This window comes from Oncorhynchus mykiss, unplaced genomic scaffold (genome assembly GCF_057628025.1).
Source record: "Oncorhynchus mykiss isolate SJ-2025 unplaced genomic scaffold, ASM5762802v1 scaffold96, whole genome shotgun sequence".
NCBI classification, from domain to species: domain Eukaryota; kingdom Metazoa; phylum Chordata; class Actinopteri; order Salmoniformes; family Salmonidae; genus Oncorhynchus; species Oncorhynchus mykiss.
This window is the reverse complement of record NW_028322095.1, coordinates 1,348,347-1,375,073: the sequence shown is the minus strand read 5'-3', so window position 1 is coordinate 1,375,073 and position 26,727 is coordinate 1,348,347. Positions and strand designations below refer to the sequence as shown.

General features: G+C 45.8%; 1 protein-coding gene across 2 annotated transcripts in view; it reads right to left on the bottom strand.

Moving 5' to 3' along the window:
- Positions 1 to 26,727, bottom strand: part of LOC149970076 (ELKS/Rab6-interacting/CAST family member 1-like) — a 534,697-nt gene that overhangs the window by 299,035 nt on the left and 208,935 nt on the right. For both annotated transcript variants that reach the window (XM_090228733.1, XM_090228734.1), the window contains one exon: positions 6,372 to 6,507. In XM_090228733.1, coding sequence (XP_090084859.1) covers positions 6,372 to 6,507 — 136 coding nt within the window. The remainder of the gene's footprint in view (positions 1 to 6,371; positions 6,508 to 26,727) is intronic.

Sequence of the window (26,727 nt, the reverse complement as noted above, 5' to 3'; positions counted from 1 at the left end):
CATTCTGGGAACCTTTAAAGAACAGGTTAAATGTGTTCTCAGAACTGTTCCTACAAACTAATGAAACATTCTGGGAACCTTTAAAGAACAGGTTAAATATGTTCTCAGAACTGTTCCTACAAACAAATGAAACATTCTGGGAACCTTTAAAGAACAGGTTAAATGTGTTCTGGGAACTGTTCCTACAAACAAATGAAACATTCTGGGAACCTTTAAAGAACAGGTTAAATGTGTTCTGGGAACCTTTAAAGAACAGGTTAAATGTGTTCTCAGAACCTTTAAAGAACAGGTTAAATGTGTTCTCAGAACCTTTAAAGAACAGGTTAAATGTGTTCTGGGAACCTTTAAAGAACAGGTTAAATGTGTTCTCAGAACCTTTAAAAAACAGGTTAAATGTGTTCTCAGAACCTTTAAAGAACAGGTTAAATGTGTTCTTAGAACCTTTAAAGAACAGGTTAAATGTGTTCTCAGAACCTTTAAAGAACAGGTTAAATGTGTTCTCAGAACCTTTAAAGAACAGGTTAAATGTGTTCTGGGAACCTTTAAAGAACAGGTTAAATGTGTTCTGGGAACCTTTAAAGAACAGGTTAAATGTGTTCTCAGAACCTTTAAAAAACAGGTTAAATGTGTTCTCAGAACCTTTAAAGAACAGGTTAAATATGTTCTCAGAACTGTTCCTACAAACAAATGAAACATTCTGGGAACCTTTAAAGAACAGGTTAAATGTGTTCTGGGAACCTTTAAAGAACAGGTTAAATGTGTTCTCAGAACCTTTAAAGAACAGGTTAAATGTGTTCTCAGAACCTTTAAAGAACAGGTTAAATGTGTTCTGGGAACCTTTAAAGAACAGGTTAAATGTGTTCTCAGAACCTTTAAAAAACAGGTTAAATGTGTTCTCAGAACCTTTAAAGAACAGGTTAAATGTGTTCTTAGAACCTTTAAAGAACAGGTTAAATGTGTTCTCAGAACCTTTAAAGAACAGGTTAAATGTGTTCTCAGAACCTTTAAAGAACAGGTTAAATGTGTTCTTAGAACCTTTAAAGAACAGGTTAAATGTGTTCTCAGAACCTTTAAAGAACAGGTTAAATGTGTTCTCAGAACCTTTAAAGAACAGGTTCAATGTGTTATCAGAACCTTTAAAGAACAGGTTAAATGTGTTATCAGAACCTTTAAAGAACAGGTTAAATGTGTTATCAGAACCTTTAAAGAACAGGTTAAATGTGTTCTCAGAACTGTTCCTACAAACAAATGAAACATTCTGGGAACCTTTAAAGAACAGGTTAAATGTGTTCTCAGAACTGTTCCTACAAACAAATGAAACATTCTGGGAACCTTTAAAGAACAGGTTAAATGTGTTCTGGGAACCTTTAAAGAACAGGTTAAATGTGTTCTGGGAACCTTTAAAGAACAGGTTCAATGTGTTCTCAGAACCTTTAAAGAACAGGTTAAATGTGTTCTGGGAACCTTTAAAGAACAGGTTCAATGTGTTCTCAGAACCTTTAAAGAACAGGTTAAATGTGTTCTGGGAACCTTTAAAGAACAGGTTAAATGTGTTCTGGGAACCTTTAAAGAACAGGTTCAATGTGTTCTCAGAACCTTTAAAGAACAGGTTAAATGTGTTCTGGGAACCTTTAAAGAACAGGTTCAATGTGTTCTCAGAACCTTTAAAGAACAGGTTAAATGTGTTCTGGGAACCTTTAAAGAACAGGTTCAATGTGTTCTCAGAACCTTTAAAGAACAGGTTAAATGTGTTCTCAGAACCTTTAAAGAACAGGTTAAATGTGTTCTGGGAACCTTTAAAGAACAGGTTCAATGTGTTCTCAGAACCTTTAAAGAACAGGTTCAATGTGTTCTGGGAACCTTTAAAGAACAGGTTCAATGTGTTCTCAGAACGTTCTTGCAACATCAGGCAAATGTTTCATACAAACATTCTAGAATCATCACCATGACTGGACAGTTTTTGTTTTATGAGAAGATTTGCCGCAACCAAACAAATGTTCTGGGAAATTTTACAGAACCAATTTTGGTTTGCTGGGCCTCCTCCTTCCCTGTCCTACGTCAAACCCATTCGGAGAGACTGAGCTAACGATGGAACAACGGGTGTCAACTTTCCAAATCTGTTCTGCCTCCATCACACACAGAACATAAAGACATGACTGAGGGTCGGGGCCAAACCCCTGGACTATATCAGAGGGGAGACTGGACCCAGAACCATGAGGCCACGAAGCCTCCATCAGGCCCAGTGATCGGTCTGAGTTTGGCCAGGGACAGAGGCACAATGCTGGGTTCGGTTTGGCAGGAGGAGTGGGGCCCCACTGGTGGAGGGAAGGTGGGGTGGAGGGGCCAGAGCAGGAAAATGTATAGTGTGTCCTCAGGCTGGGAGACGGGAGAGAAATGGAGAGACAGGGGGAGGCAGGGGGAAGGCAGGAAGAGACAGGGAGAGACGGGGGTGAGGCTGGGGAGAGACAGGGGGAGGCTAGGGGGAGAGAGGAGGAAACAGGGAGGCGGGGGAGAGACAGAGGGAGGCTGGGGGGAGAGGGGAACACTAGGGGGGGACAGTGGGAGGCTAGGGGGAGAGAGAGGAAACGGGGGAGAGACAGGGGGAGACAGGGGGAGGCTGGGGAGAGACAGGGGGAGGCTAGGGGGAGACAGTGGGAGGCTGGAGAGACAGGGGAGGCTAGCGGGAGACAGTGGGAGGCTGGGGAAGAGAGGAGGAGACAGGGGGAGGCTGGGGGGAGAGAGGAAACGGGGAGGCGGGGGAGAGACAGGGGGAGGCTAGGGGGAGGCTGGGGAGAGACAAGGGGAGGCTAGGGGGAGACAGTGGGAGGCTGGGGAAGAGAGGAGGAGACAGGGGGAAGAGGAGGAGACAGGGAGGCTGGGTGGTAGAGGAGGAGACAGGGGTAGGCTGGGGGGAAGATGAGGAGACAGGGGGAGGCTGGGGGAGACAGTGGGAGGCTAGGGGGTGGCTGGGGAGAGACAGGGGGAGGCTAGGGGGAGACAGGGGGAGGCTGGGGAGAGACAGGGGGAGGCTAGGGGGAGACAGTGGGAGGCTGGGGGAGACAGGAGGGAGGCTTGGGAAGAGAGGAGGAGACGGGGGAGACGAGGAGACAGGGGGAGGCTGGGGGGGAGAGGAGGAGACAGGGAGGCTGGGGGGTAGAGGAGGAGACAGGGGGAGGAGACAGGGGGAGGCTGGGGGAGACAGGGAGAGGCTGGGGAGAGAGAGGAGGAGAGAGGGGGAGGCTGGGGGGTAGAGGAGGAGACAGGGGGAGGCTGGGGGGAGAGGAGGAGACAGGGGGAGGCTGGGGGGAGACAGGGAGAGGCTGGGGAGAGTCTACTGTATCGCAAAATTACCAGCAGGGACTGTTGACTTGGATGAAGAGGTTCACTCTAACCACAGCATGTGAACCAACGCTGAGCAAGCACACACACACACACACACACACACACACACACACACACACACACTACTGAACGTCATTGACCAGGATGGAAAGGCATATCCGACATCCAACCCAATGAGCAATAACAACAGAAAGGAAACCCAGAACAGAGGACGGATAGAGGCTTGAGACAGAACATGAGAGAAAGACAGACTGAGAAAACAGTGAAACCACAGCAACGTGGGGGCTGATCGTTGTGGCGTTGTTGTCCCAATGACGACTCATGAATAATAACAGCCTGTGTTCCATGTGCGTCCCTAATGGCACCCTATAGTGCCTAGGGGGACTGGTACAAACGAGTGCACTATAAAGGCGATAGGGTGCTATTGGCGCAGAAATAAACGAACTATCCTCTGGTGGAGCTTTGTACTGTAACACAACCTGGAGAGATGGACTGAAGGGTACAACACACACACACACACACACACACACAACTACCTGGAGAGATGGACTGAAGGGTACAACACACACACACACACACACACACACACACACACACTACCTGGAGAGATGGACTGAAGGGTACAACACACACACACACACACACACACACACACACACACACACACACACACACACACACACACACACACACACACACACACACACAAACACACACATACACACACACACACACACACACACACACACACACACACACACACACACTACCTGGAGAGATGGACTGAAGGGTACAACACACACACTACCTAGCTAACACCAGGGATTATCACTGTATTAAGTTTCTCTCAGACCACTAATGAGAGGGTGGGCCCAGTGTCCACCCTGTACCCCTCCACCCACCATGGTCAGACCGGGTCAAACCAAAGTGTCTGTGATGTTCAGGGAGGGTGTGTGTGTGTTTCTTTAGCTGTACAGTTCTGAGTTCTGGTTTATAATGGGCTCTAGAGGGTTCTGGTTTCGCTGGTTTCTGGTGGGCTCTAGAAGGTTCTGGTTTCACTGGTTTCTAATGGGCTCTAGAAGGTTCTGGTTTCGCTGGTTTCTAGTGGGCTCTAGAAGGTTCTGGTTTCTAGTGGGCTCTAGAAGGTTCTGGTTTCACTGGTTTCTAATGGGCTCTAGAAGGTTCTGGTTTCACTGGTTTCTAATGGGCTCTATAAGGTTCTGGTTTCGCTGGTTTCTAGTGGGCTCTAGAAGGTTCTGGTTTCGCTGGTTTCTAGTGGGCTCTAGAAGGTTCTGGTTTCGCTGGTTTCTAGTGGGCTCTAGAAGGTTCTGGTTTCTAGTGGGCTCTAGAAGGTTCTGGTTTCTAGTGGGCTCTAGAAGGTTCTGGTTTCGCTGGTTTCTAGTGGGCTCTAGAAGGTTCTGGTTTCTAGTGGGCTCTAGAAGGTTCTGGTTTCTAGTGGGCTCTAGAAGGTTCTGGTTCCACTGGTTTCTAGTGGGCTCTAGAAGGTTCTGGTTTCTAGTGGGCTCTAGAAGGTTCTGGTTCATAGGTTCATGTCACTACATATTTTCACATCTTGTAAATTCCTTCCCCTCTATAACAACCTGACCGGCTACGGACAGTTGAATTTCTCCTACGAACGCAGCCCACTCTATCCCTCCACCCTTCCGTCTAAACCTCCCTCCATCCCTTTATCCATCCGCCCAAAAACCACAATGGGGGAACGGAAAGGAGGTCATGGGAGTGGTGGAGGGAGTAGGAGCGGGGGAGGTGAGGGCGGTTTGGGAGCAGGAACCTGATTCGCCCATTTTACCTGAGAGGAATCGCAGATATTCTCAAATGAGGAACCAGAGCAGGCTTCAAAGGACAGAGAAGAGAGGACAGAGAGGACGGAGAGGATGGAGAGGACAGAGAGGACAAATAGGAAAGAGAGGACAGAGAGGACGGAGAGGACAGAGAGGACGGAGAGGACAGAGAGGGTGGAGAGGACAGAGAGGACAGAGAGGACAAATAGGAAAGAGAGGACAGAGAGGACGGAGAGAACAGAGAGGACGGAGAGGACAGAGAGGACAAATAGGAAAGAGAGGACAGAGAGGATGGAGAGGACAGAGAGGACAAATAGGAAAGAGAGGACAGAGAGGACGGAGAGGACGGAGAGGACGGAGAGGACGGAGAGGACGGAGAGGTCAGAGAGGATGGAGAGGACGGAGAGGACAGAGAGGACAAATAGGAAAGAGAGGACAGAGAGGATGGAGAGGACAGAGAGGACAAATAGGAAAGAGAGGACGGAGAGGACAGAGAGGACGGAGAGGACGGAGAGGACGGAGAGGACGGAGAGGACAAATAGGAAAGAGAGGACAGAGAGGACGGGGAGAACAGAGAGGACGGACAGGACAGAGAGGACAAATAGGAAAGAGAGGACGGAGAGGACAGAGAGAGTGAGAGAACGAGAAACAGAAAAAGAATGATGGAGAAAATGAGAGAGAGGGGGAGGAGACAGAAATGTTTGTTCTACAATGAGGCCTCTACACCCTTAGAAACAAATGACTATGTGGTTCCACATAGAACCCTTTTGTGTTCCACGTAGAACCCTCTGTGGACACACACACACACACACACACATGGTTCTACCTAGAACCAAAAAGGGTTGTCCTATGGGGACAGAGTGTACACAGCCTTCACACATCATCAGACAGAGTGTACACAGCCTTCACACATCATCAGACAGAGTGTACACAGCCTTCACACATCATCAGACAGAGTGTACACAGCCTTCACACATCATCAGACAGAGTGTACACAGCCTTCACACATCATCAGACAGAGTGTACACAGCCTTCACACATCATCAGACAGAGTGTACACAGCCTTCACACATCATCAGACAGAGTGTACACAGCCTTCACACATCATCAGACAGAGTGTACACAGCCTTCACACATCATCAGACAGAGTGTACACAGCCTTCACACATCATCAGACATACAGTGATGTTGTGGAGATGGAGGGAACAAGAGAAACACCTCTCTCACCTTGACGTGTTGAGAGCTCTCATTGAGGTTGTCCTCTCTCTTCCTGACCTCCTGCACCAGCTGGGCATTCTTACTCTTCTCCACCTGCTCCTTATGTTTCAGGTGGGCCACCGTCTTAGTCTGGTCCTTCACCTGTCTGGAGAGATACAGGGGAGAGAGGACAGGTAGATAACATACAGACTACACTAGTCCTAACACCTGTCTGGAGAGATACAGGGGAGAGGACAGTTAGATAACATACAGACTACACTAGTCCTAACACCTGTCTGGAGAGATACAGGGGAGAGAGGACAGTTATATAACATACAGACTACACTAGTCCTAACACCTGTCTGGAGAGATACAGGGGGGAGGACAGTTAGATAACATACAGACTACACTAGTCCTAACACCTGTCTGGAGAGATACAGGGGAGAGGACAGTTAGATAACATACAGACTACACTAGTCCTAACACCTGTCTGGAGAGATACAGGGGAGAGGACAGGTAGATAACATACAGACTACACTAGTCCTAACACCTGTCTGGAGAGATACAGGGGAGAGGACAGTTAGATAACATACAGACTACACTAGTCCTAACACCTGTCTGGAGAGATACAGGGGAGAGGACAGTTAGATAACATACAGACTACACTAGTCCTAACACCTGTCTGGAGAGATACAGGGGGGAGGACAGGTAGATAACATACAGACTACACTAGTCCTTCACCTGTCTGGAGAGATACAGGGGGAGAGGACAGTTATATAACATACAGACTACACTAGTCCTAACACCTGTTTGGAGAGATACAGGGGAGAGGACAGTTAGATAACATACAGACTACACTAGTCCTAACACCTGTCTGGAGAGATACAGGGGGGAGGACAGGTAGATAACATACAGACTACACTAGTCCTAACACCTGTCTGGAGAGATACAGGGGGAGAGGACAGTTATATAACATACAGACTACACTAGTCCTAACACCTGTCTGGAGAGATACAGGGGAGAGGACAGGTAGATAACATACAGACTACACTAGTCCTAACACCTGTCTGGAGAGATACAGGGTAGAGGACAGTTAGATAACATACAGACTACACTAGTCCTAACACCTGTCTGGAGAGATACAGGGTAGAGGACAGGTAGATAACATACAGACTACACTAGTCCTAACACCTGTCTGGAGAGATACAGGGGGAGAGGACAGTTAGATAACATACAGACTACACTAGTCCTAACACCTGTCTGGAGAGATACAGGGGGAGAGGACAGTTAGATAACATACAGACTACACTAGTCCTAACACCTGTCTGGAGAGATACAGGGGGAGAGGACAGTTATATAACATACAGACTACACTAGTCCTTCACCTGTCTGGAGAGATACAGGGGGGAGGACAGGTAGATAACATACAGACTACACTAGTCCTAACACCTGTCTGGAGAGATACAGGGGAGAGGACAGTTAGATAACATACAGACTACACTAGTCCTAACACCTGTCTGGAGAGATACAGGGTAGAGGACAGGTAGATAACATACAGACTACACTAGTCCTAACACCTGTCTGGAGAGATACAGGGTAGAGGACAGTTAGATAACATACAGACTACACTAGTCCTAACACCTGTCTGGAGAGATACAGGGGGGAGGACAGGTAGATAACATACAGACTACACTAGTCCTAACACCTGTCTGGAGAGATACAGGGTAGAGGACAGTTAGATAACATACAGACTACACTAGTCCTAACACCTGTCTGGAGAGATACAGGGGGGAGGACAGGTAGATAACATACAGACTACACTAGTCCTAACACCTGTCTGGAGAGATACAGGGTAGAGGACAGGTAGATAACATACAGACTACACTAGTCCTAACACCTGTCTGGAGAGATACAGGGGAGAGGACAGTTAGATAACATACAGACTACACTAGTCCTAACACCTGTCTGGAGAGATACAGGGTAGAGGACAGGTAGATAACATACAGACTACACTAGTCCTAACACCTGTCCGGAGAGATACAGGGGAGAGGACAGTTAGATAACATACAGACTACACTAGTCCTAACACCTGTCTGGAGAGATACAGGGGGAGAGGACAGTTATATAACATACAGACTACACTAGTCCTAACACCTGTCTGGAGAGATACAGGGGGAGAGGACAGTTATATAACATACAGACTACACTAGTCCTAACACCTGTCTGGAGAGATACAGGGTAGAGGACAGGTAGATAACATACAGACTACACTAGTCCTAACACCTGTCTGGAGAGATACAGGGGGAGAGGACAGTTAGATAACATACAGACTACACTAGTCCTAACACCTGTCTGGAGAGATACAGGAGAGAGAGGGGAGTGAACATAGCCTTGCTATTGAGAAAGGCAGCCGCAGACAGACATGGCTCTCAAGAGAAGACAGGCTATGTGCTCACTGCCCACAAAATGAGGTGGAAACTGAGCTGCACTTCCTAACCTCCTGCCCAATGTATGACCATATTAGAGAGACATATTTCCCTCAGATTACACAGATCCAGAAAGAATTACAAAACAAACCCAATGTTGATAAACTCCCATATCTACTGGGTGAAATTCCACAGTGTGACATCACAGCAGCAAGATTTGTGACCTGTTGCCACAAGAAAAGGGCAACCAGTGAAGAACAAACACCATTGGAAATACAACCCATATTTATGCTTATTTATTTTATCTTGTGTCCTTTAACCATTCGTACATCATTACAACACTGTATAAAGACATAATATGACATTTGAAATGTCTTTATTGTTTTGGAACTTCTGTGAGTGTAATGTTTACTGTTCATTTTTATTGTTTATTTAACTTTGTTTATTATCTACTTCACTTGCTTTGGTAATGTTAACATATGTTTCCCATGTCAATAAAGCCCCTTGAATTGAATGTAATTGAGAGGAGAGGTCTGGTGCTCCTCCAAAGCCCATTACAGAGGAACAAGGTGATATGAAGTGGAACAGTGGAACAGGGCTGAGTGGAACAGGGCTGAGAGGAACAGGGCTGAGTGGAACAGGGCTGAGTGGAACAGGGCTGAGTGGAACAGGGCTGAGTGGGGCCAACACATACCTGTTATAGCACCTGATCACTCAAGACTACAGGAAGGTGTGTGCTTAGGACAAGTACACACACACACACACACACACACACACACACACACACACACACACACACACACAGGCCCAGCAGGCAAAATGTCCAGACACAGACAAAACCCACAGTATCAGCTCTAACTGGGGACATAGAACATGCTGCAGTGTAGAGAGAAGAGCCCAGTCCAGTCCAGTCCAGTCCAGTCTAGTCTAGTCTAGTCTAGTCTAGTCTAGCTCAGCCCAGCCCAGCCCAGTCCAGTCCAGCCCAGTCTAGCTCAGCCCAGTCCAGTCTAGTCCAGTCCAGACATTTGCCCCGCCCAGGCCAGTCCAGTCCAGTCTAGTCCAGCTCAGCCAAGTCCAATCCAGACATTCCCCCAGTCCAGTGTAAGTCCAGTCCAGACATTGCCCGAGCCCAGTCCAGTCTGTACCCCTAGTTGTTGTTAGAGGAGCTGGGTATGTGTGTGTGGGTGTGTGTGTGTGTATGAGAGTGTGTGGGGGTATGAGTGTGAGTGTGTGTGTGTATGTGTGTGTGGGTATGAGTGTGTGTGTGTACCTGCGTGCAGAATGGTGTCAGCAACTCACAGAGGGAACACAGAGACTAGACCAATGTAGATGGGCAGAGATGATACAATGCTGTGTCTGGGTCTCACAGGGAGAACAGAACTGGGTCTCACAGAGAGAACAGAACTGGGTCACACAGGGAGAACAGAACTGGGTCTCACAGGGAGAACAGAAATGGGTCACACAGGGAGAACAGAACTGGGTCTCACAGGGAGAACAGAACTGGGTCTCACAGGGAGAACAGAACTGGGTCTCACAGGGAGAACAGAACTGGGTCTCACAGGGAGAACAGAACTGGGTCTCACAGGGAGAACAGAACTGGGTCACACAGGGAGAACAGAACTGGGTCTCACAGGGAGAACAGAACTGGGTCACACAGGGAGAACAGAACTGGGTCTCACAGGGAGAACAGAACTGGGTCTCACAGGGAGAACTGGGTCTCACAGGGAGAACAGAACTGGGTCTCACAGGGAGAACAGAACTGGGTCTCACAGGGAGAACAGAACTGGGTCTCACAGGGAGAACAGAACTGGGTCTCACAGGGAGAACAGAACTGGGTCTCACAGGGAGAACAGAACTGGGTCACACAGGGAGAACAGAACTGGGTCTCACAGGGAGAACAGAACTGGGTCTCACAGGGAGAACAGAACTGGGTCACACAGGGAGAACAGAACTGGGTCTCACAGGGAGAACAGAACTGGGTCACACAGGGAGAACAGAACTGGGTCTCACAGGGAGAACAGAACTGGGTCACACAGGGAGAACAGAACTGGGTCACACATTGAGAACAGAACTGGGTCTCACAGGGAGAACAGAACTGGGTCTCACAGGGAGAACAGAAATGGGTCTCACAGGGAGAACAGAACTGGGTCTCACAGGGAGAACAGAACTGGGTCTCACAGGGAGAACAGAACTGGGTCTCACAGGGAGAACAGAACTGGGTCACACAGGAAGAACATAACTGGGTCACACAGGGAGAACAGAACTGGGTCTCACAGGGAGAACAGAACTGGGTCTCACAGGGAGAACTGGGTCTCACAGGGAGAACAGAACTGGGTCTCACAGGGAGAACAGAACTGGGTCTCACAGGGAGAACAGAACTGGGTCTCACAGGGAGAACAGAACTGGGTCTCACAGGGAGAACAGAACTGGGTCACACAGGGAGAACAGAACTGGGTCTCACAGGGAGAACAGAACTGGGTCTCACAGGGAGAACAGAACTGGGTCACACAGGGAGAACAGAACTGGGTCTCACAGGGAGAACAGAACTGGGTCTCACAGGGAGAACAGAACTGGGTCTCACAGGGAGAACAGAACTGGGTCACACAGGGAGAACAGAACTGGGTCACACATTGAGAACAGAACTGGGTCTCACAGGGAGAACAGAACTGGGTCTCACAGGGAGAACAGAACTGGGTCTCACAGGGAGAACAGAACTGGGTCTCACAGGGAGAACTGGGTCTCACAGGAAGAACAGAACTGGGTCTCACAGGGAGAACAGAACTGGGTCACACAGGAAGAACATAACTGGGTCACACAGGGAGAACAGAACTGGGTCTCACAGGGAGAACAGAACTGGGTCTCACAGGGAGAACAGAACTGGGTCTCACAGGGAGAACAGAACTGGGTCTCACAGGGAGAACAGAACTGGGTCACACAGGAAGAACAGAACTGGGTCACACAGGGAGAACAGAACTGGGTCTCACAGGGAGAACAGAACTGGGTCACACAGGGAGAACAGAACTGGGTCTCACAGGGAGAACAGAACTGGGTCTCACAGGGAGAACAGAACTGGGTCTCACAGGGAGAACAGAACTGGGTCACACAGGGAGAACAGAACTGGGTCACACATTGAGAACAGAACTGGGTCTCACAGGGAGAACAGAACTGGGTCTCACAGGGAGAACAGAACTGGGTCTCACAGGGAGAACAGAACTGGGTCTCACAGGGAGAACTGGGTCTCACAGGAAGAACAGAACTGGGTCTCACAGGGAGAACAGAACTGGGTCTCACAGGGAGAACAGAACTGTCTGTTTAATGATCCAGTCATTTGAATGATGTAAAGCATATATTTCTCTAAGTGGACGATCAATAACTTACAGTAGAGTTGGAATGGCAAACACATTGCATGTCTGTATGTTCATGAGTGTGTGTGTACAGTATGTCCATGCATATATGAGTGTGTGTGTGCGTACGTGCGTGCGTGCGTGTGTGTGTGCGTGTGTGTGTGTGTGTGTGTGTGTGTGTGTGTGTGTGTGTGTGTGTGCGTGTGTGTGTGTGTATAACAGGTCATAAATATCCAGGAATGTTCAAACTTGGTGTTTCCAACCCGGTCAGCCATCTGCTTGGCTACAGAGCAGTTTCCCAATGAACAACTGGCCCCCCTTATTCTCTACAGACAGTCTCCTGGACTGAGTCCCTAATGACACCCTGTCCTCTATATAGTGCACTAGTCATGACCAGAACCCTATGGTATGAAGGGTGTAGAGTGAACAGAACCCTATGGTATGAAGGGTGAACACAACCCTATGGTATGAAGGGAGTAGAGTGAACAGAACCCTATGGTATGAAGGGTGAACAGAACCCTATGGTATGAAGGGAGTAGAGTGAACAGAACCCTATAGTATGAAGGGTGAACAGAACCATATGGTATGAAGGGTGAACAGAACCCTATGGTATGAAGGGAGTAGAGTGAACAGAACCCTATGGTATGAAGGGTGAACAGAACCCTATTGTATGAAGGGTGAACAGAACCCTATGGTATGAAGGGTGAACAGAACCCTATGGTATGAAGTGTGAACAGAACCCTATGGTATGAAGGGTGAACAGAACCCTATGGTATGAAGGGAGTAGAGTGAACAGAACCCTATGGTATGAAGGGTGAACAGAACCCTATGGTATGAAGGGAGTAGGGTGAACAGAACCGTATGGTATGAAGGGTGAACAGAACCCTATGGTATGAAGGGAGTAGAGTGAACAGAACCCTATGGTATGAAGGGTGAACAGAACCCTATGGTATGAAGGGTGAACAGAACCCTATGGTATGAAGGGTGAACAGAACCCTATGGTATGAAGTGTGAACAGAACCCTATGGTATGAAGGGTGAACAGAACCCTATGGTATGAAGGGAGTAGAGTGAACAGAACCCTATGGTATGAAGGGTGAACAGAACCCTATGGTATGAAGGGAGTAGGGTGAACAGAACCGTATGGTATGAAGGATGAACAGAACCCTATGGTATGAAGGGAGTAGAGTGAACAGAACCCTATAGTATGAAGGGTGAACAGAACCATATGGTATGAAGGGTGAACAGAACCCTATGGTATGAAGGGAGTAGAGTGAACAGAACCCTATGGTATGAAGGGTGAACAGAACCCTATGGTATGAAGGGTGAACAGAACCCTATGGTATGAAGGGTGAACAGAACCCTATGGTATGAAGGGTGAACAGAACCCTATGGTATGAAGGGTGAACAGAACCCTATGGTATGAAGGGAGTAGGGTGAACAGAACCCTATGGTATGAAGGGTGAACAGAACCCTATGGTATGAAGGGAGTAGGGTGAACAGAACCCTATGGTATGAAGGATGAACAGAACACTATGGTATGAAGGGAGTAGAGTGAACAGAACCCTATGGTATGAAGGGTGAACAGAACCCTATGGTATGAAGGGTGAACAGAACCCTATGATATGAAGGGAGTAGGGTGAACAGAACCCTATGGTATGAAGGATGAACAGAACCCTATGGTATGAAGGGAGTAGAGTGAACAGAACCCTATGGTATGAAGGGTGAACAGAACCCTATGGTATGAAGGGTGAACAGAACCCTATGGTATGAAGGGTGAACAGATCCCTATGGTATGAAGGGTGAACAGAACCCTATGGTATGAAGGGTGAACAGAACCCTATGGTATGAAGCGTGAAAAGAACCCTATGGTATGAAGGGAGTAGGGTGCACAACCAACACAACCAACACAACCAGCACAACACAACCAACACAACCAACACAACACAACCAACACTACACAACCAACACAACACAACCAACACAACCAACAACACAACCAACACAACCAACACAACCAACACAACCAACAACACAACCAACACAACACAACCAACACAACCAACAACACAACCAACACAACCAACAACACAACCAACACAACACAACCAACACAACCAACAACACAACAAACACAACACAACACAACACAGCCAACACAACACAACCAACACAACCAGCACAACGAACACAACACAACTAACACAACACAAAGCAACCAACACAACACAACCAACACTACACAACCAACAACACAACCAACACAACCAACAACACAACAAACACAACACAACCAACACAACCAACAACACAACACAACACAGCCAACACAACACAACCAACACAACCAGCACAACGAACACAACACAACTAACACAACACAAAGCAACCAACACAACACAACCAACACTACACAACACAACACAACCATCACAACCAACACAACCATCACAACCAACATAACACAACCAACACAACACAACCAACACAACAACACAACCAACACTACAACACAACCAACCAACACAACCAACACTACAACACAACCAACACAACACAACCAACACAACCAACACTACAACACAACCAACACAACCAACACAACACAACCAACACAACACAACCGACCAACACAACCAACACAACACAACCAGCACAACGAACACAACACAACCAACACTACACAACCAACACAACCAACACTACACAACCAACACTACACAACCAACACAACACAACCAACACAACACAACCAACACAACCAACACAACACAACCAACACAACACAACCAACACAACCAACACAACCAACACAACACAACCAACACAACACAACTAACACAACACAACCAACACAACCAACACAACCAACACAACACAACCAACACAACACAACACAACACAACACAACCAACACAACCAACACAACACAACCAACACAACCAACACAACACAACCAACACAACCAACACAACACAACACAACCAACACAACCAACACAACCAACACAACCAACACAACACAACCAACACAACCAACACAACACAACCAACACAACACAACCAACACAACACAACCAACACAACACAACCAACACAACCAACACAACCAACACAACACAACCAATACAACACAACCAACACAACCAACACAACCAACACAACCAACACAACCAACACAACACAACCAACACACCCAACACAACACAACACAACAACACAACACAACACAACCAACACAACCAACACAACCAACACAACACAACAACACAACACAACCAACACAACACAACACAACACAACCAACACAACCAACACAACAACACAACACAACACAACCAACACAACCAACACAACCAACACAACACAACACAACACAACACAACAACACAACACAACACAACCAACACAACCAACACAACCAACACAACACAACACAACAACACAACACAACCAACACAACACAACACAACACAACCAACACAACACAACACAACCAACACACCCAACACAACACAACCAACACAACCAACACAACCAACACAACCAACACAACAACACAACACAACCAACACAACACAACACAACACAACCAACACAACACAACACAACACAACCAACACAACCAACACAACCAACACAACACAACCAACACAACCAACACAACACAACACAACACAACCAACACAACCAACACAACACAACCAACACAACACAACCAACACAACACAACCAACACAACACAACCAACACAACACAACCAACACAACCAACACAACCAACACAACCAACACAACACAACACAACCAACACAACACAACACAACACAACCAACACAACCAACACAACACAACCAACACACCCAACACAACCAACAACACAACCAACACAACACAACCAACACAACCAACACAACACAACCAACACAACCAACACAACCAACACAACCAACACAACACAACCAACACAACACAGCCAACACAACCAACACAACACAACCAACACAACCAACACAACCAACACAACCAACACAACACAACCAACACAACACAGCCAACACAACCAACACAACACAACCAACACAACACAGCCAACACAACCAACACAACACAGCCAACACAACACAACCAACACAACCAACACAACCAACACAACACAGCCAACACAACCAACACAACACAACCAACACAACCAACACAACCAACACAACCAACACAACACAACCAACACACCCAACACAACCAACAACACAACCAACACAACACAACCAACACAACACAACCAACACAACACAACCAACAACACAACCAACACAACCAACACAACACAACCAACACAGCCAACACAACACAACCAACACAACCAACACAACACAACACAACCAACACAACACAGCCAACACAACCAACACAACACAACCAACACAACCAACACAACCAACACAACCAACACAACACAACCAACACAACCAACACAACACAACCAACACAACACAACCAACACAACACAACCAACACAGCCAACACAACACAACCAACACAACCAACACAACACAACCAACACAACACAGCCAACACAGCCAACACAACACAACCAACACAACCAACACAACACAGCCAACACAACCAACACAACACAACCAACACAACCAACACAACCAACACAACCAACACAACCAACACAACACAACCAACACACCCAACACAACCAACAACACAACCAACACAACACAACCAACACAACACAACCAACACAACCAACACAACACAACCAACAACACAACCAACACAACCAACACAACACAACCAACACAGCCAACACAACACAACCAACACAACCAACACAACACAACACAACACAACCAACATAACACAGCCAACACAACCAACACAACACAACCAACACAACCAACACAACCAACACAACACAACCAACACACCCAACACAACCAACAACACAACCAACACAACACAACCAACACAACACAACCAACAACACAACCAACAACACAACCAACACAACCAACACAACCAACACAACACAACCAACACAACACAACACAACACAACCAACACAACACAACCAACACAACCAACACAACACAACCAACACAGCCAACACAACACAACCAACACAACCAACAACACAACCAACACAACCAACAACACAACCAACAACACAACCAACACAACCAACACAACCAACACAACACAACCAACACAACACAACCAACACAACCAACACAACCAACAACACAACCAACAACACAACCAACACAACCAACACAACCAACACAACCAACACAACACAACCAACACAACCAACACAACACAACCAACACAACCAACACAACCAACAACACAACCAACACAACACAACCAACACAACCAACACAACACAACCAACAACACAACCAACAACACAACCAACACAACCAACACAACACACACAACCAACACAACACAACCAACACAACACAACCAACACACCCAACACAACCAACAACACAACCAACACAACACAACCAACACAACCAACACAACACAACCAACACACCCAACACAACCAACAACACAACCAACACAACCAACACAACACAACCAACACAACCAACACAACACAACCAACAACACAACCAACACAACCAACACAACACAACCAACAACACAACCAACACAACACAACCAACAACACAACCAACACAACCAACACAACACAACCAACACAACCAACACAACACAACCAACACAACACAACACAACACAACACAACACAACCAACACAACACAACCAACACAACACAGCCAACACAACACAACACAACACAACACAACCAACACAACACAACCAACACAACACAACCAACACAACACAACACAACACAACACAACACAACCAACACACCCAACACAACCAACACACCCAACACAACCAACACAACCAACACAACACAACACAACCAACACAACCAACACAACACAACCAACACACCCAACACAACCAACACACCCAACACAACCAACACAACACAACCAACACAACCAACACAACACAACCAACACAACCAACACAACACAACCAACACAACACAACCAACACAACACAACCAACACAACCAACACAACACAACCAACACAACCAACACAACCAACACAACACAACCAACACAACACAACCAACACAACACAACCAACACAACACAACCAACACAACCAACACAACACAACACAACCAACACAACCAACACAACCAACACAACCAACACAACACAACCAACACAACACAACCAACACAACCAACACAACACAACACAACCAACACAACCAACACAACCAACACAACCAACACAACACAACCAACACAACCAACACAACCAACACAACACAACCAACACAACCAACACAACACAACACAACCAACACAACCAACACAACACAACACAACACAACACAACCAACACAACCAACACAACCAACACAACACAACCAACACAACCAACACAACCAACCAACACAACCAACACAACACAACCAACACAACCAACACAACCAACACAACACAACCAACACAACACAACACAACCAACACAACCAACACACCCAACACAACCAACACAACACAACACAACACAACACAACCAACACAACCAACACAACACAACCAACACAACACAACCAACAACACAACCAACACAACACAACCAACACAACACAGCCAACACAACACAACCAACAACACAACCAACACAACCAACACAACACAACCAACAACACAACCAACACAACACAACCAACAACACAACCAACACAACCAACACAACACAACCAACACAACCAACACAACACAACCAACACAACACAACACAACACAACACAACACAACACAACCAACACAACACAACCAACACAACACAACCAACACAACACAGCCAACACAACACAACACAACACAACACAACCAACACAACACAACCAACACAACACAACCAACACAACACAACACAACACAACACAACACAACACAACCAACACACCCAAAACAACCAACACACCCAACACAACCAACACAACCAACACAACACAACCAACACAACCAACACAACACAACCAACACAACCAACACACCCAACACAACCAACACAACCAACACAACACAACCAACACAACCAACACAACACAACCAACACAACCAACACAACACAACCAACACAACACAACCAACACAACACAACCAACACAACCAACACAACACAACCAACACAACCAACACAACCAACACAACACAACCAACACAACACAACCAACACAACACAACCAACACAACCAACACAACACAACACAACCAACACAACCAACACAACACAACACAACCAACACAACCAACACAACCAACACAACCAACACAACACAACCAACACAACACAACCAACACAACCAACACAACACAACACAACCAACACAACCAACACAACCAACACAACACAACCAACACAACCAACACAACCAACACAACACAACCAACACAACACAACACAACCAACACAACCAACACAACACAACACAACCAACACAACCAACACAACCAACACAACACAACCAACACAACCAACACAACCAACCAACACAACCAACACAACACAACCAACACAACCAACACAACACAACCAACACAACACAACACAACCAACACAACCAACACACCCAACACAACCAACACAACCAACACAACACAACACAACACAACCAACACAACCAACACAACCAACACACCCAACACACCCAACACAACCAACACAACACAACACAACACAACACAACACAACACATCACAACACAACCAACACAACCAACACAACCAACACAACACAACCAACACAACCAACACAACACAACACAACCAACACAACCAACACAACACAACCAACACAACACAACACAACCAACACAACACAACCAACACAACACAACCAACACAACCAACCCAACACAACCAACACAACACAACCAACACAACACAACCAACACAACCAACACAACACAACCAACACAACACAGCCAACACAACACAACACATCACAACACAACACAACCAACACAACCAACACAACACAACCAACAACACAACCAACACAACACAACCAACACAACACAACACAACCAACACAACCAACACAACACAACCAACACAACACAACACAACACAACACAACACAACCAACACAACCAACACAACACAACCAACACAACCAACACAACACAACACAACCAACACAACACAACACAACCAACACAACACAACCAACACAACACAACACAACCAACACTACACAACCAACACAACACAACCAACACAACACAACACAACACACACAACCAACACAACCAACACAACACAACACAACCAACACAACACAACACAACCAACACAACACAACACAACCAACACAACACAACCAACACAACACAACCAACACAACACAACACAACCAACACAACACAACCAACACAACACAACCAACACAACACAACCAACACAACACAACCAACACAACACAACACAACCAACACAACCAACACAACACAACACAACCAACACAACACAACACAACCAACACAACACAACCAACACAACACAACCAACACAACACAACCAACACAACACAACACAACCAACACAACACAACACAACCAACACAACACAACCAACACAACACAACACAACCAACACAACACAACCAACACAACACAACACAACCAACACTACACAACCAACACAACACAACCAACACAACCAACACAACACAACACAACACACACAACCAACACAACCAACACAACACAACACAACCAACACAACACAACACAACCAACACAACACAACACAACCAACACAACACAACCAACACAACACAACCAACACAACACAACACAACCAACACAACACAACCAACACAACACAACCAACACAACACAACACAACCAACACAACACAACCAACACAACACAACCAACACAACACAACACAACCAACACAACCAACACAACACAACACAACCAACACAACACAACACAACCAACACAACACAACCAACACAACACAACCAACACAACACAACACAACCAACACAACACAACCAACACAACACAACACAACCAACACAACACAACACAACCAACACAACACAACCAACCAACACAACCAACACAACACAACACAACACAACCAACACAACACAATCAACACAACCAACACAACACAACACAACCAACACAACACAACCAACACAACACAACACAACCAACACAACACAACCAACACAACACAACACAACCAACACTACACAACCAACACAACACAACCAACACAACCAACACAACACAACACAACACACACAACCAACACAACCAACACAACACAACCAACACAACCAACACAACACAACACAACACAACCAACACAACACAACACAACCAACACAACACAACACATCCAACACAACACAACAACACAACACAATCAACACAACCAACACAACACACACAACCAACACAACCAACACAACAAACAACACAACCAACACAACCAACACAACAAACACAACCAACACAACACAACAACACAACACAATCAACACAACCAACACAACCAACACAACACAACCAACACAACACAACCAACACAACCAACACAATCAACACAACACAACGCTTAGGGCAGAAGGGCCCCACATACTGTGCTGCGCTGTGCGTGCTCACACATGCTAAGTAATCACACACACGCGCACACGCACTGTTACGTTCCCCAGTTTATGTGTTGTAGTTTGTGTATTTGCATGTGTTTTATTTCAGGAAATGGCTTCCTGAAATCCCTCAAACAGCTGATTGGTCGACTCCAGGGCTAATTGGAGAGCTGGCCCCGCCCCCTCGTCAAGACACAGCTGTCTCCAATTACACATTCATTCTGAAGCTATATAAAAGCCAGTGTTCTGCTCAGGAGAGAGAGATTTGGACGCACGCACGCACGCACGCACGCACGCACGCACACGCACACACACACACACACACACACACACACACACACACACACACACACACACACACAGCTTTATGTCAGTTTCTTTGGGAGCAGGGATTACTTTGGGAGCAGGGATTACTTTGGGAGCAGGGATTACTTTGGGAGCAGGGATTACTTTGGGAGCAGGGATTACTTTGGGAGCAGGGATTACTTTGGGCGCAGGGATTACTTTGGGAGCAGGGATTACTTTGGGAGCAGGGATTACTTTGGGAGCAGGGATTACTTTGATTCTCAAACTTCATGAAGCTTTAATGTTTTCAAACTTTGAATTACCATTATTTACATGGTCTTCAAATTCAGAAAAATAATTAAGGAGTGGATATTAATGTTGCATCTAAAAGTAATTTTCATTCCTCCTGACATTAATATTTGATAGGAAATTATTTTGGCTACAGGGGGTTTACTTCTAGAGTCTAGATTTCATAAAACGACTTATCCCTGAATTACCATGAAAACATCAGTGATTTATTTTTTATTATTTTTATATCTGTATCAAATGTTCCTTTGAAAGTGAGATGAAGGATCTAGTTTGTTATTTAACTTTATTGTGGTCAGAAGACGCCTGGGAAAGAACCCCAGTTGTCTGGTAGGAGTCAATGATCTGTGTTTATAATAATAGTACCAGCTTACTGCCTCTGCCTACATGGCTATTATTACTATTTGATAAGGGGGGAGACGGCACCTTTTAGGACCAGGCAGGCAGAGTGCAGATCAACTCCCAGAGGACCCCTATAGGACCGCTTCTAAAGCCCAATGGGTCTATTTGAAGGCTCCTGCACAATTGCCTGATTCAAAAGGAGTCATTGTCAGTGACCAAACAAAATGAGACCCTAAAATGAGAGGAGCAGAGGAAATAATTATAGGGATGGTTCGAAATGAAGATGCCATCTGTATAGAGAAATACATACACAACCATCGAGAGAGGAGAGGAGAGGAGAGGAGAGGAGAGGAGAGGAGAGGAGAGGAGAGGAGAGGAGAGGAGAGGAGAGGAGAGGAGAGCAGAGGAGAGGAGAGGAGAGGAGAGGAGAGGAGAGGAGAGGAGAGGAGGTAGGAGGGGGATAGAGAGGAGAGGAGAGGAGAGGAGGTAGGAGAGGGATAGAGAGGAGAGGAGAGGAGGTAGGAGGGGGATAGAGAGGAGACGAGGTAGGAGGGGGATAGAGAGGAGAGGAGAGGAGAGGAGAGGAGGTAGGAGGGGGATAGAGAGGATAGGGGAGGAGAGGACAGGAGAGGAGAGGAGACGAGAGGAGAGGAGAGGAGAGGACGGGAAAGGAGAGGAGACGAGACGAGAGGACGGGAGAGGAGAGGAGAGGAGGAGCAGAGGGGAGAGGATCTGCGTTGAAAGGAGGGAAAGGGAGAGTAGGGGCGAGGAGAGGAGGGGAGAGGAGGAGCAGAGGGGAGAGGAGAGGAGTTGAGGGGATGATGGCTACAGTGTAGGTCTTTCATATCTGTTGGTCTCAGAGTATCTAAATGTCTGATTTCCCCCCTTTAAACGTGGGCTAAAGCTCTGACAGGGCTGGTTCTGACTGTGTACCCCCCCCCCCCCCCACACACACACACACACAGACACAGACACACACAGACACACCACATCCCACGCTCCAAGCCCAAAATTGGATAAACAGCACAAAGTCAACTAAGGACATTGACTGTTTGGCTCTCATAAAAGCATGACCTGCACCATCAAAGACAAACCTCATTCTAAAATACCACTCTATTCCCTATATAGTGCACTACCCTACGGGCCCTGGTCAACAGTAGTGCACTACATTGGGCATAGGGTTTCATTTGGGACGCAGCAGTAAGACCAGCATTACAGCTAAAGCCACAGGCACACGCTTCCCCCAGAATGTCAGTCAGAAGATTGTTGATGGTTGTTTTCCTTTCCCCCCTCTCTACGACCCGGGGTCTTTACATTGGCTAGCAGGACGCTGACACTGGCCTCATTGGCTGGGCCTGGCGTTGGCGTTTAGCTAGCGTTGCCAGGGAGCGGTCGGTGTCGTAAAGATGAACGCTCGAGTGCCGGGGCCGAGGTGAAAGAACCGACGCGGTCCAATTGCTACTCTAATCCTTATGTAGTGCACTCCTTTTGACCATGGCCCACAGTGTTCTAGTTAAACGTAGTGCACTATGAAGGGAAGAGGCTGCTATTTGGGACGCCTCCATTGATTTCCTTTCCCGCCTCGACCACGCGGGAGTGTTCTATTCTCACACAGCTGAGGCAGACTAAAGCCTGATTGGACAACACGGCAGAACTCGTACGATCCGACCCGTGGCGTTGTGGTTAGCGGTTAGCATTGGCACGGATGCTACAGAAAGCTCTGGAAGGGGGAGGCTAAACAGAGGAACCCAGCCATGGTGTGTTGTTAGCTGGGTGTTCTCAGGCTCAGGGAAGGGTGAACCAGGGTGGAGATGGGATAGGTTACAGGGATCGATGCACTACATTGCCAGAGAGCTGGGGCCGGAGCTTGGACCATGGCCCGCTAACGAGTGGACAGGGTCTGCTGTTTCTCAGAGGCAGTGGCTGTAACAGTAACATCTATGTTATGACAGAGGTGGAGCGAAGAGGTGGGTTGTGGGAAGGCAACACACCCCCTACCCTGGCTGGCTAATCTGGTACCACATGGCGGTGTAGCCTCAGACCAACCAGACCAGGCCGACATGTTCTGCCCCAGCCAAGGCTAACGGAAAAAGACCCGACCGACGATTGCACCACATCCAGAGACAGGGACGTGCTCAGCAGATCCAGGCTGCCTACAGTGAGCCTTAGCTGGGGCTGGAAACAGACACAGACCTCGCCGGATCACTGTGGAACCACAAAGACATGAGCTGTCTCTCAAATGGCACTATATTACCTTTATAGGGCCCCATGGGCCTTGGTCAAAAGTAGTGCACTACATAGGGAATAGAATGCCATTTCAGATGCAGACATGGCCTTCCCCTCCCCAGCACTGACAGACTGATGGAGCATGTCACAAAGGCAACAATAATAATATGACCTCAATCCAGCTGAGGTAATAATATAATAACCAGCTGAGGTAATAATATAATAACCAGCTGAGATAATAATATAATAACCAGCTGAGGTAAGAATATAATATCCAGCTGAGGTAATAATATAATAACCAGCTGAGGTAATAATATAATAACCAGCTGAGATAATAATATAATAACCAGCTGAGGTAATAATATAATAACCAGCTGAGGTAATAATATAATAACCAGCTGAGGTAATAATATAATAACCAGCTGAGATAATAATATAATAACCGGCTGAGGTAATAATATAATAACCAGCTGAGGTAATACTATAATAACTAGCTGAGATAATACTATAATAACCAGCTGAGGTAATAATATAATAACCAGCTGAGGTAATAATATAATAACCAGCTGAGGTAATAATATAATAACCAGCTGAGGTAATAATATAATAACCAGCTGAGGTAATAATATAATAACCAGCTGAGATAATAATATAATAACCAGCTGAGGTAATAATATAATAACCAGCTGAGGTAATAATATAATAACCAGCTGAGGTAATAATATAATAACCAGCTGAGATAATAATATAATAACCAGCTGAGGTAATAATATAATAACCAGCTGAGGTAATACTATAATAACTAGCTGAGATAATACTATAATAACCAGCTGAGGTAATAATATAATAACCAGCTGAGGTAATAATATAATAACCAGCTGAGGTAATAATATAATAACCAGCTGAGGTAATACTATAATAACCAGCTACGGTAATAATAAAATAACCAGCTGAGGTAATAATCTCATAGCCAGCTAAGATAATAAGATAACAATAATAATAACCAGCTGAGATAACAATAATAATAACCAGCTGAGGTAATAATATAATAACCAGCTGAGGTAATACTATAATAACCAGCTACGGTAATAATATAATAACCATCTGAGGTAATAATATAATAACCAGCTGAGGTAATACTATAATAACCAGCTACGGTAATAATATAATAACCAGCTGAGGTAATAATATAATAACCAGCTGAGGTAATAATATAATAACCAGCTGAGGTAGCTGAGGTAATAATATAATAACCAGCTGAGGTAATACTATAATAACCAGCTGAGGTAGCTGAGGTAATAATATAATAACCACCTGAGGTAATAATATAATAACCACCTGAGGTAATAATATAATAACCAGCTGAGGTAATAATATAATAACCAGCTGAGGTAATAATATAATAACCAGCTGAGGTAATAATATAATAACCAGCTGAGGTAGCTGAGGTAATAATATAATAACCAGCTGAGGTAATACTATAATAACCAGCTGAGGTAGCTGAGGTAATAATATAATAACCACCTGAGGTAATAATATAATAACCACCTGAGGTAATAATATAATAACCAGCTGAGGTAATAATATAATAACCAGCTGAGGTAATAATATAATAACCACCTGAGGTAATAATATAATAACCAGCTGAGGTAATAATATAATAACCAGCTGAGGTAATAATATAATAACCAGCTGAGATAATAATATAATAACCAGCTGA